This window comes from Calonectris borealis, chromosome 12 (assembly GCF_964195595.1).
Source record: "Calonectris borealis chromosome 12, bCalBor7.hap1.2, whole genome shotgun sequence".
NCBI lineage: Eukaryota > Metazoa > Chordata > Aves > Procellariiformes > Procellariidae > Calonectris > Calonectris borealis.
Genome location: NC_134323.1, coordinates 1,172,197 through 1,184,981, shown reverse-complemented (window position 1 = coordinate 1,184,981; position 12,785 = coordinate 1,172,197). Strand labels below are relative to the sequence as shown.

The following is a 12,785-nucleotide window of genomic DNA, read 5'->3' as shown; positions in this document are numbered from 1 at the left end:
CTCATTCCCACCCACATCACCCCAACTATTCCTCATATTAGCGCAAGCATTTCTAAGACTGCAGCTAACTGGTCAGGAAACTAATCCAGGCCAGAACTCACCCAGCCAAAAAGATACTTATTTCCATCCAGACCAGGTCTCTGGTGTGCCCAAACACTCAGGCCAGCCAAAGAGAAGCACGGCAAGAGGGTTTCTTCCAGCACAGTGTAAGCTTTAAGTGTTCAGGAAACTACTGCCTCAGCATGGAATGCATACCACACTTTAAAACCCCTTAATTTACATTTATGTTCTTGACGCTTCTGCACTTCTGCCTGGACTGACTTGTTCTCTTCATGCTGGCTATTCTTCATGCAGCTCTTGATGTCAGAACACACTCTGGAACAGAACAGATGAGTCGTACTAGTGAAACTACATAAAAGAGAAAGGGAAGGGGGGGGGAAAGCACTGTTTGAATGTTTAATGCTTGTTTAACAGAAAATGTGTAGTCCCACACCTCTAATAGCAGCATTGATAACTGCGTGAGGACCCCATCACTTATCAAAAAAGCCTTGAACAAAACCAAAAGAGTATTTTAATCGGCTTTAATACTTTTTACCAGGAAGAATGAATTCATTTCACAAACTCCTCTCTCTACCTTTCTCAAACTCTTTAGCATTTACGGTTCTTACAACCTAAAACTCTGCATGCCTCACGTCAAATTAAGAATGCAATATGACATTTTAGAGCTGGTTATGCTTACTTCAGATGTCCTTTTCCTCCTGTGCTGTGGAATACCAAGTCACAACACAAAAGCAGTTTTTATTGTTAAAATTAGAGCAAGTATAACCTGTTACATACTGTCAATGCAGCAAGTAACACTATCCATAAAGTAACAAAATCAGCTCTAACAGACTTCTAACCTTGTTACTGTGACGAAGAACAGCCTCAGCTCGTTGAAGAGTTGCGAAGCTAGCTTTGTTACCCTAATTAATTAAGGGCTTAAAATATTCACATTACAGAACTAAAATATTTACAAGACAGCACATTATTTCTCATCTGTAATCCTTGTCAGTCCTCAGTGTGCATAGAGGCTAAAAACCCTGGGAACAGTAAGCAACTCCACAGGAGTACTTCTCAAGCAAGGCACATATTCTTGCTGCACTCAGTGATGCGGGCCAAGCAGTGTTGAATTTCACACTAGTTCTACGCCCTTTGAATTTAAGTACTTCCCCCCCCAGGTTCTTCTGTCATTTATTTAGTACAAGGCACTCAAGTCTGGGTTCTGCCTGCATTTTTTCCTTTGCAAGTCTATTTTTAATTGTTTATCAGGCTTCAAAGAGCACTACTGATAAGAAGTTTGTTGGAGCTGTGGATGCTCAGTGATAGTAAGCTTTTAAAAAAGCATTTGGAATTGATATCTTTTTATTTAACGCTTACTCTGTAAAAATCACAGGCTATGTACATTCACTGACCAGAAAAGGGGATGCTGAGAGGATACGTGGGGTGTGCTCCACGGCTAAGGGCACATTAAGACTGCTGACGCAAGCTGCATCCTTGCCAGGTTCCGTGCTGATGAGAGCTTGCGCACAGCGGTAGGCATATAAAATAGCTACTGTTAGTAGCTGAGTTTTTATTCCTGACTTGTGACCCTGGAGAAGACTGCTATTTCCTAAAACTTGTAAATTAAATCAACACAGAAAAGCCTTAAGAGTGAAGGACTTCTCCATTCAGAAGACACTTGATGCAAAGCGAAGACCTCCCGCGTGGAACTGTATCATCTCAGAAGTTTCGTCACTGAACGAAACACACCAGGACTCTTCAATAGAGCACGTTTAATGGAATGGAAGCATCCTTTTATCTTGTGCTATTCTTTTATCCTAACTTTGGTTTTCCTGAAATTTTGAATTGAGGAATAGTTTTCTTCCAATTTTCAAAACCTAATCTTCTGCTTGGCAAATGACTTAACAGTGGAGAGATCTGCTTTGAATAAAGATTGTACCCAACCTCTTAGTTGGGGAAAAAGAGAAACAAAACAATAATTTAGTTCTTTTCCACTCTACAGACAACACAAATTCAGAAGAATTCACAAGGATATCTCCAGATTACAGCTGATGGTGGGTTAATGCAAAGCACAGTCATGGCTCTTCTCTCTTCACAAGGTATTGACTCTGCTTAAGGAAATGGCTTATTGGAGTTTTTTTAAAGAGATGTTTTGAAGTAAGCAGCTCGGACACCGCTCAAGGAACATCAGCCTTGTACAACCCAAGGAGCAAAGTTTCCCAGCACTGCAAACGTGGTGGTGTTCAAAAAAGCAAGGCATATTTGTTCTGATCCACTCCGTGGTAATGTCCCACAGGGAAGAAAAGCCACTCCTACCCTCCTTTAATGGAAAGAGAGCCTACTTCTGTAAGAGTAACCAGCATATTTTCTGGCATAAAATGCCTTGCACGAATTTACATTCCAATCAGATCTTTGACATATGGACAAGGTTTGATAAACTTGAAGGAAAACAGGGATAAGCTGGAAATTTAAGTGCTCCACATGTCCATTTTTGAGCTTAGTACACTGACATACACTGGAAAGAGCCCATTAGAGGGCTGCCAAAACGATGAGGTGGCTGGAGTACAAGACCTACAAGAGCAGCTGACAGAGCTAGCTGTGAGAAGGCTAAGGGGAGATCTTGCTGCTACCTTCAACTACCTAACGGGAGAGCAAAGAGAAGGTGCAATCACACTCTTGGAGGTACACAGTGAAAGGACAAGATGCAACAGGAAAGCTGCAACAATGAGAGTGGTCAAACATTGGAGCAGATTGCTCAGAGATGATGTGGAAACTCTAATCTTTCAGCTATTGAAAATATTTGCTAAATACATCCCTAAACAACCTCATCTAACTTCAAAGCTGGCCCTGCATTGAGCCAGGGGTTGAGCCAGGGTACCACAAGAAGTCTCTTCCAACCCAAACTATTTCACCATTCTCTGGCGCTATATAAAACGAAGGATATACTTAAACTTCAAACACAAAAACAGTGAAGTTTTTTTTCATCTATGCAGTTATAACTATGATGCTTTTAGGACAGAGAGATTTATTGGTCTCAGCATTTGCTTCCACACATGTTCTAGAGGACCTGGAACACTTTTGCAAGATCTCAAACACTGACCAGTTCTTTAGCTAACATGCAGAAGTACAGTCATTCTCGGCAATCTACTAGTGACCTGCACTTTCAGAGCAGTGAATATAAAAAGCCGCCTAATATTTAATTTAAGACAGCAGCAATAGAAGAGCACAGGCTTAGTGTATCATTGTTTAGGAGACACAAAACCACATGTGATATGAAGTCAAAGGGCTGTACAAAGACCAACACCAGACAAGGCTCCTACATGAACTTCAGATAGAAAAGGTGGAAGCAGTACTGACAAAGGACCTCATTATTTTTTTTTTTTAATTTGCAGGAGAAAACCCAGGACCACAAACCCAGAAAATCCAAACTAATAAGAAAGAAAAATCTGTCTTTGAAGAAAGAAGGATCACTGTGTGCTCTTTTCTCCAGAATCTTAACAAAAGGTTATATCTTGAGTGCCAGAAGTGGCCTGAAAAGGCTCCCTGGCTGCCTCTTTGAAAGGCAGCTCTGGGACAAGAACACATGGTAAAACACCATACTGACCAACAACTCCACTGGATCAAGTACTTCTAATCAGGGAGAGCCAGACTGATAACAGAGCAGGACAAACATTCAGTGCTATCTCCCTTCTTTGAATCTGGTGGAGCTGGAGAAAACATCCCTAAGGATTTGTTTGCACAAGCCACTCAAAGCAGATGTCTCCAAAAACATTACAGATGTCATGTCAGGCAAGTCAGACATCTGAATATTTGATAGCCTGCTCCATCATGCTGTCATGGAAGCTGCCAAATTCTTCTTCATGTAGGTCAAAACGCTGGTAGAACAGGGAGAGGATGCAGCTGCTTCAACAGGACAAAACTATTCCCACACACCCTACAGGAGCCAAGTATAAACTACTCTGGGCTCGCATAATGCTCTAGAAGCTCAGGGTAGGTAGGAGTCAACAGTGGTCATTCCTGAGCAGGAAGAAGGGGAGTGCATTAATATGGAAGGTAGGCAAGGATCAAGTAATCAATGAGTACCTTTTCAGTATTCAGTATTGCCACAGGAAGCGATAAATCTCTCTTCAAAGATCAGAAATGGCAGTAAGTTATATACTCAGCAGGAATGCTGGATAACACTAACTTCTTCCATCCTCCAAAAAAAAAGAAAAGAAAAAAGGTTTTAATAATCTGATAAGCTTTGACTGAAAGTACTAGCCTTCAAAAATTTGATTTTTCCAACCTGTAATCTGAAAACTTCTGAAGTGCCTCTAAAGGGTCCTCTCACAGTACATACTACAAAAGCAAGACTAAAGTTTATATTGCACCTCGACTGCAAACAGTTTAGCACACAGGAGAAAGCTACTGTTTTAAAATGTAGTACTGTTACACTTATGTCAAGTATGTGAAGCCAAACGGGAGCATTTTTAATTCAATAGCATTTCCTGCTTTCATTTTAAACCTCTGGATGTTAGAGGTGGTTTCAAGGAAACAGCAAATCGAATACAAGGAGACAGTGAAACTACATGAGAAGGTAAGTAATTGGCCAAAAATCACTACTGGTTCCACAGCAGTGAAAAGCTCTTCCAGGAGCCAGTCCAGAGCAACGCGGTCTCTTTCATCATTAAACAATTGGAGAATTCAATTCCCTTGACAGTGATTTTAAACATACAGCAAAGTTTACTGCTCTGTTTCAAAAGAGTAAAAAAAGTTTACAAATATCCAAATTTTGCCATTAGTACTTGTGGTCTCATCTACCTTTTCAGAAAGCCTCTCCTCACCCCAAAATATTTTGAGGCATGGTTCCACAAAGACTTAAACTCAGAGCTGCAGTTTTTCCCTTTTAGCTGCCCTTTTTTTTTGGGAAGGAACAGATGGACACACACAGGAAGCAAATTCAGCTGACCAACTCATTGCCTGGCGATGCAATTGCCAGCACACAAGTGGAAGGAGATGGGGTCACAACAGTCCCAATGCAAGCCATCTTAATTTTCCAGGGAAGCCACGACTTTTACTTCCCTAAATGCATTGGTGTTATTCCCAACATAGCAAGAGCTGTAGATTCCCTTGTATAGCTTTTATCAATAGGTTGGGGAAAAAAGAAAAAAAAAAATTCCTTTCTCCAACACTAACAAAAAAAAAAACGCCCTGCAAGGACGGATCAGTGTCCATTTCGTCCAGCAATCTGTTTCCAAAAGCTCAAGCAGGAAACGCTGTGTAGGGAGAGCAATCAGAGTCTGTGGTTTACCACCCTCATCCCAACACCGACCCATGGCATTAGGGATCTTAGCTATTGGACCTGCTGATCCCTTTCTGAACCTACAGTGTCTCCACAGTCTCTTATCAAAATAGATTTTCCATCAATTGTGGTGTATTTTCCCCATTTCTTCCTCCTACAAGGTACAGGCTCACCACAAAACTCACTGCATCTACCTAAAACCTTGGCCTTGTGTGAGTGCTACGAACCGCACTACGGAATAGCACTCAGACTGGACAAAGAACACAAATGGTAGCAGAGCTACCCTATTTGCCTTCTTACAAACAGCCAGGAAAAACCACAATTGCCAAATTCAAGCATCAGGTGCTTCTGTTAAAATTACCATACAGAGGAGCACGTGGATTATATGCAAGCTGCAGCTGAGGCAGTTCTCAAGCTTACACTTCCCCCTTCCCACCTTTAAGATATGTAATACATGAAAAGTACTTTCAGCTTTCAGCAATCTCCACCTAGAGATGCTTAGTCCACCATCAGGCTACTCACTGTAACATTCTGGAGAGCTCAGAAAGTGTCAAACGCTTGTGTCAAGTCTCCACACATGATGCGTTATCATAGCTCAAAATTATTAAGTGTTGTTTACGCCTCCTTCCACAGCTTTACTCTCCCTAGTTTCATTCCTGATTAATTCAGTATTTTACTCAGCATCCACTTTAAAATGAGGGTCACTGCATTATAAAATAATGTCACACAATACATATAAATACATTACAAAAAATATGATTCAATAAACAATTTTATATAACACCTATAATAAATAACAATTTTACTAAGCTATATTTTCTGAAGCGGATTCAATAAAAATCACCTTGCTTCACCCTCACCGAGCATTTCCCATGCTATGAACCGGGAAGGAAGAACCCCTTTAGTGGTACAGGCTTGGGACGGACTGGACAGCAGCACTGCTGACAAGGCCCTAGGGCTACTTGGTAGACAGCAAGCTGAACGCGAGCCAGCAGTGTGCCCTGGCAGCAAAGAAGTAACATTTATCCTACCAACAGCTCCCTAATGCTATAGCCACAGATCAGGATTTTTTACAGTCACAAGTCTGGACTAAATACATGGGACACCATTTTGACACTCCTCCAATATATATCAATACCTGCTTCCTTTCTCCTGTTCAGAAGATTTTACTGGCTTGATCATGTTCTAGATTTCTAAGGAAAAGTCCTAAATCCATCTCTGTTCAAGAAGAGGGAAGCTGGTGAAAGAGAAGAGGAGCTGCTCCTCATCTTTTTTCTTTAGCATGATCACCTCTCATTTGATCACCAAGTCTGATCGCTTATGAATTACAGCTCTCTAGATGTATATGAAACAAAAGAAGTTCAGTATCTTGCAGCTGGCTGAAGCCACTTTCAGAATTTTTTCCACAATCTTGATTCAAAGATATTAAGAAATACAGGATTGCTCTTCATATCAAAATCCAATGGTTAATCACCTTCACTGTGAAAAACTTAGTTTTTTAATTTGAACTTATCTGGCTACAAATTCTTGTCATGTTTGTCAGCAAGATTTAAAAAAGCTCACTAATATCCAGTATTATCTTGCCAGGGAGATATCTGAGGACTGTAATCAAGTCACTTCTCAGTTTTGCCACGAAGCTGCACACTAAACTCTTAACACTTCACTGCATGGCATTATTTCTTAGCTCTCCATCAAACTGGAGATTAATCCCTCTTGCAGAAAGTAATTTTTTTGTTTGGTTGGTTTTTAAGTGGTTATGCCAGAACCGTACACAGTATTTTGGTAATGACTTCAACCTACCTCACACAGGCAAGAATGTATCTCTACTCATTCCATTAGCGCATTTGAGAACCACATTAGGTTGTTTGTCACAGCATCACCTTGGAAACTCATGTTTAAGCTGCGACTCCAAAATGCAGTTCAGCCACTGCTTTCTAGGACACCAAGTGCCTTGATTTAAACTCCGCTGAATTGCCTTGTTCCCAGGTGTATAGCTTTACATACAGCAGCCTTAGCACACACATCTGAATGGATCTGCTTCACCCGACAATCACAATGGCTGCCTTACTGCTATCTGCCCTTCCATGAACCACAATTTGATCATGCAAAAGATTTAAATCAACAGATATTTTACACCAACAAAATCAGTAGTGAAAACAAATTGTGACAAGCAATTACCAGTTTTTGCTGAACATCCATGGAAACTATTCAGCCTTGTACACCCCCGGACTATTCCTGAACTGAATGGCATTCAGTACTAATTCTTATACTCTGTAAGGTCCTCAACATCAAGAGAGATACCTTTTACAAAGTCAAATAATAAATTCAACAAGCTCTAGCTTCCTTAAAGCATTATTTGCTAGGATTAATTACATCCTTTTCTCTCCTTGTTAACTAAATTCTGTATTAAGAATAAATGGGGGAGCCGGTAATAATGTAAACTCTGTATGTATTAACATCATGCAGTGCTAGTCAAATACCCAAGGTAGCTCAGGTGTCTCTGCACAGCATTTCGTTACTAGCCACCATGTTCATCCACTCCATCTCCTTTTAATACCAATACATCAGCACTTTTCCGACTTCCTGGAATTTCCCTAGCATTCTGAAGTGCATCAACTATACAATATTCCTTCCATTACTACAGCTAGGGATATTCCACTGTTAAAAGTGGAAAAAAATACACTGGCCAAGACAAACATCTCTCTCACCTCCCTATGTACTTTGGTGGTGTTTTTTTGGGGGTGTTTTTTTTGTTTTATGTTTTGTCTTGAGTTTTTTGGGATTTGTTTTGGTTTTTTGGGGGGTTTGTTTGCTGGTTTTTTTTTTTGTTTTGTTTTTGTGTTGTTTTTTTTTTTTTAAAAAAAACCTAAAACACACAACGGAGGGATTTCAGAAGCTTTCAGAACAGCAACCTAATCCTAAATACCTGAAAGAGGGAATAAGGATTACTGTGACATCCCAGTTAAGGCAAGTAATATTCTTTATATACTTGGACCAAGCTACTTTCTCCTCCACTTAACAGATAGCTACTTTACCTGCTGACGTTTGAGAGGCATACAAGCTTCTAATCATGATGCATATTAATAAAGACAAAGGTGTATTTCACGCTCCAAACAATCTGTGATTTGGCTTCTGTTTTGTTAGAATTTGACAAGTTCAATGATGTCAACAGAAATTTTTAGATTCTGGGGAAAAAAGAAAAGAGGTAAAATCAGATTTTCAGTATAAGCTGAACTTAGTTCACAGTCTCCTTACTCAGCCTTTACATTTGAGTGAAGCTTTTCGGTGAAACCCATGAAGCTTTAGAAACGTCATGGGTTTGTTTCTGTGGCAGAGAAATAAGACAACGCTGATAGCTGACTGACAAAACAGTATGTATTGGGGCATACTACCTGAACTTCAGTAAAGAAAACACCCTGTAGCATAGCTTGCTTCACTGCTACCAGTGCAGTAGCCCTCCCCTGTGTTACCTGGTCAGCACATCCTAGCTGATCGCTGCACTTCTTGTGCTTTTAAATGCTTTTAAACATACCTGGCCTCACCTCTTAACATCAACTCCATACAGCACACTGAAATCCTCAGGTAGCTGACAGTAAAAAGCGGGAGGGCTGGAACTGAAGGGTCTCTGAAAACAAATCTTTACATAAGAAATGCAACTGTAAATATCTGACTCACAACTTCCTCTGTAGGGATACTTAAAGAGTAATTCTTCAGGAATCCATTCTATCACAGATCTCCCCTAAGCAACGCACGTTAACTGCGCCGTTCTTGAGAGCTGTCTCTGTACTACTTCTGACTTTTCACCTGTTAAGAACCATATTGGAAAGACATTAAGACTTGATAGTTTCTAAGTTTTTATAATACTAAATGAAGGACTTCACTTTCGCTTTAGTTTACATTAGACACCAAAACTGAGTTGTTCAGTGTACAGTTACCTGAATGTTAAGACAACCCGAAACATAAAACTCCCTACCCACCTCATGTTTATTCTACTCTTCTTTTCAAGGTTATTTTTGTTAATCAGAAAATACTGAGATCACTCCGGTGAGCAGCTGTTTCGTTTTCTTATTAAATATCTGTCTAGAAGCATATCTTATTTAATTCCTGCAAAATGATGGGTTATTGGAGAGAAGCGGGAGGAGCAGCAGAACAGGGTGTTTTACATGAAATTCAAATATCCTTCAGTACAAAAAAAGCATCATCTTCAGTTACAGTCAGGATAGGACAGAGATTCTTTCTAAGTTTCAGCAAAAAATCTGAAAAAACAAAAGCCATGTTCTGAACCATTTTTATGAGCAGTAAATATAACCTTCGAACAAAAAAAGGAAATTTCCTGGATCTGTGTGCGTCTCTAAGACCAGGTAGCATTGCAGAGCAGTAGAGCTTGATAGTGTATTGAAATTTCAGGGTTTAGTACAACAAAGACTGAACTGGGCATCTGAACTGGAGCCAAATGGACGAACAGAGGTTCAGAGTTAAGCAAACAAATCAGTACAGTTCAGTAAGTTAACACAAACAAAACAACCACCGAGTCGAAGCTCTGGTTTCTTTCAGCTCCACTGTGGAAGCTGAGGACTAGCAGCGTGGGCCTTCATGGGTGCAGGTGGCAGCGGTGGCTGTCCCTTATTACATGTATTTCTAGAGCACAGGAAGAAGCAATATTTATGATCCTAATGCTCTGTTACTGCCTCAAGCATTCCCTCTCCGGTAAAGAAGAGGTAAGAGAAGCAAGAATTGCCAGGATGGGTGAATCAGGGAGTTTTTATGCAAATATAATCAATATATATAATATATCTGAAATAGCTAACATACAAAAAACTGTTCAAACAGAGCAGGAAGAGCTATCCAGAGGTCAGAGCTCAACACTGCTTGCTGTTACAAGCGATGAAGAATCTGCCAAAGTATGAGGGATAAGGGCAAGGAATAGGCTGGCTCTTCTCAGAGAGCAGATAAGCCTAATAACGCTCAACATCCGACTGCCAAAAATCTTCATTAAAAAAGCAGGAGTTCTTGGACATGAAGTACTAAGGGGAAGAGAAGAAATTAAGTTCCGGAGTAGGCTCTATACAGAAATTCCTAAGCAAGTTAGTAATCACATATAATTAGATTTTTCAGGTAAATGCTGCATAAACACAAGAATAACACGGGTCAGCTTCTGGCATTTTCAAGACAACAGCAATGATACCACATCAGGCAAGTATCAACATGCAGCCACAAGAGCTGGTAACGATACACGTAAATTAGCTACGGATCATATTCAAGATACAGCCTGTTAATACGAAAAGCAGTTCTTGAAATAGCTCTTTCCCTCAATAACGCTGCAGGCACGAGTTGCCAGCAAACTTAACGCTGTAGTGACAGCTCCCCAACCTCTGTCCGAATTGGACGAGGCTTGCTGTATTATTTCAGTTTAGGGCCACTTGAGGCTACAGGAACTCAAATTTTGCACCTTTTGCTCAGATATTATTCCTCAAAAATATCCTACAAAGTTTCAAGAGTGTTAATGAAGCCATTCTGTGCATCCTAATAACCTTCCTCACGTATACTATAAGTACAGAGGACGTTAAAATTGAGCTAGCCCTATACATCCAGAAAAAAAGCAAAATGGAAGTAAAAAAAGAATCTATCAACCTAGAAAAAAAAAGCGTTGCTTTGCCCTTTTGCTCAAATTGCTCCTTCCTTCAGTCCTAATGATGCCTGCCGTACTAAAGTAAAATGTTAGGTATAGCTTAAGCAAGAACAGCTTGAATACAACATGGAGCTATTTCTTATACCCAACAGACTCCTGTAAATTCAACAGGCCCTGCATAAGCAGAATGAACTGGAGAACTTGAGAAAATATTTACACACTTCCTCCACTGAAACAAAAAACACATATACTGGAAGTGGTAAACAGTATTTCAGATGCTTCTAATAACACCTCTGGAGTTTATTACCAGGATGCATAACTGGCAGGAGGTGAGGAACAGCCATGCATTTATTTAAGGGGGAGGAAAGACTGGGTAAAAAAAAGGAAGTCACAAACAGGAAAGCGAGCTCATTCTCACCAGCAGGCAAGTCCTGAGGATTACACCGAACAGAAAAGGATGCATACAACACGACAAAACCCCCGTATCAAAGTCATTTCCCAAAGCTAAGGCAAGGCCGAATCTGACACCGTATAAACACTAAAGAAATTTAAAGTTGATGTAGAGAATGAAACGCAAACTGTTTGGACACTGAGCATGTGCGATTTCCTCTTCTGCATCACAAAAAGAATTGGGTTTTGTGCTTCCCCCCCTCCCGCAGAACAAACCCATGCAAGAGAGGGAATAAAACCGTGGTTTGTGATGGGCTTGCGGGCTCCATCCCTAAGCAAGAGCCCGGCTGCGGAGGGGCGGCCGCCCCGAAGCGTGCCTCGGGAGGCCCGCAGCCCGGGCCAAGTCGAAGCAAGTGACACAACTTGTCGCCGGGTCGGTGGCAGCCCAGGTGCTCCCCTGCTCCCCACCACGCCGCGGCGGCCTGAAAACCCCGCGGGGGGCCCCGGGCCCGGGCGCGGCGTGGAGGTGGGGGGGGGGGGGGGCGGCGGGGCACCCGCTCTCCGGGAGCGGCGGCGGGGAGCGGAGCGGGGCGGCGGGGGGGGGTTGGCGGCCGGGCAGCGCGGCGAGAGCGGGCGCCCCCCAGCCGTGCCCGCGTCCCGGTGCTGCATGGCGCTGCTCAGCCTGCCTTGCAGAGGGAGCTCGAGTCCCGCTCTGCGCCTCGCAGCGCCTCTCACTCCGCAGCACACGCCAGCGCAGCGAGGCGGCGGCCGGCAGGAGCGGGACACGCAGCCGCCGCCGCCGCCACCGCCCTGCGGTCAGGAGCCGGCCGGACACCGAGGACGGCCACGGGCAGCGGGCGGAGGGCGCCGGGCCGAGCCCCGCAGAGGTTCGCGCGAAGACGGCGGGAGGTGGGGTGAGGGGTGGAGGGGGGGGAGGCGGCGGCGGCGGGGCGGTTGGGGAGCGGGCCCGGCCCGGCTCGGCGGGGCGGGGAGGGCGGGGGAGGGGAGGAGGAAGGGACGGGAGGGGAAGGGAGGGGGGGTGCCGGCGGCTCGCGTGGCGGCGAGGGGGCGGTAATCAGCCCCGGTGGCGCGGCGGAGGAGACAAAGGAAAGAAAATGGAGTCGGGGCCGGCGGCTCGGCGGCGGCCCGGCCGGGCGGGGACGGCGGGAAGGGAGGCCCGGGCGGGCCCGCAGCCCAGCGCCGCGCTGTGGGGAATGGCGGCGGTGGCAGCCAGGCGCCGGCCGCGCAGGGGACGATAGAGGGAGACAAAGCCCCCTGCTTCCCCGGCGGCGGCCGCTGCGGGGCCCCAGCCGAACCGGAGCCCCATCGTGACACCTAGAGGCCGGAGAAAGCGACTGCAAACCCCCCGCCACCGCTTACCTGCGCCCGCACCCCGCCGAGCTCGCTCCGGCCGCCGGGCCCCGCCGCCGCCCCGCGCCGCCCACG

The 12,785-nt window shown here is 43.8% G+C and overlaps 1 protein-coding gene across 12 annotated transcripts in view; it reads right to left on the bottom strand.

The window, feature by feature from the left end:
- CTCF (CCCTC-binding factor) overlaps positions 1-12,785 on the bottom strand; it is a 36,931-nt gene extending 24,146 nt beyond the window's left edge. For 2 of the 12 annotated variants that reach the window (XM_075160884.1, XM_075160886.1), the window contains exons 1-4: positions 12,720-12,785; positions 8,356-8,505; positions 4,123-4,235; positions 102-375 (exon numbers count right to left, since the gene is read on the bottom strand). Coding sequence is in view for 8 of the 12 variants with exons in the window: in XM_075160881.1 (XP_075016982.1) it covers positions 281-334 (54 nt within the window). In the remaining 4 variants the exon portion in view is untranslated. Of the gene's footprint in view, positions 1-101; positions 409-4,122; positions 4,236-8,355; positions 8,506-8,852; positions 9,120-12,719 lie in introns of those variants that run through there. The other 10 variants (XM_075160881.1, XM_075160876.1, XM_075160874.1 and 7 more) reach the window with 10 other exon arrangements.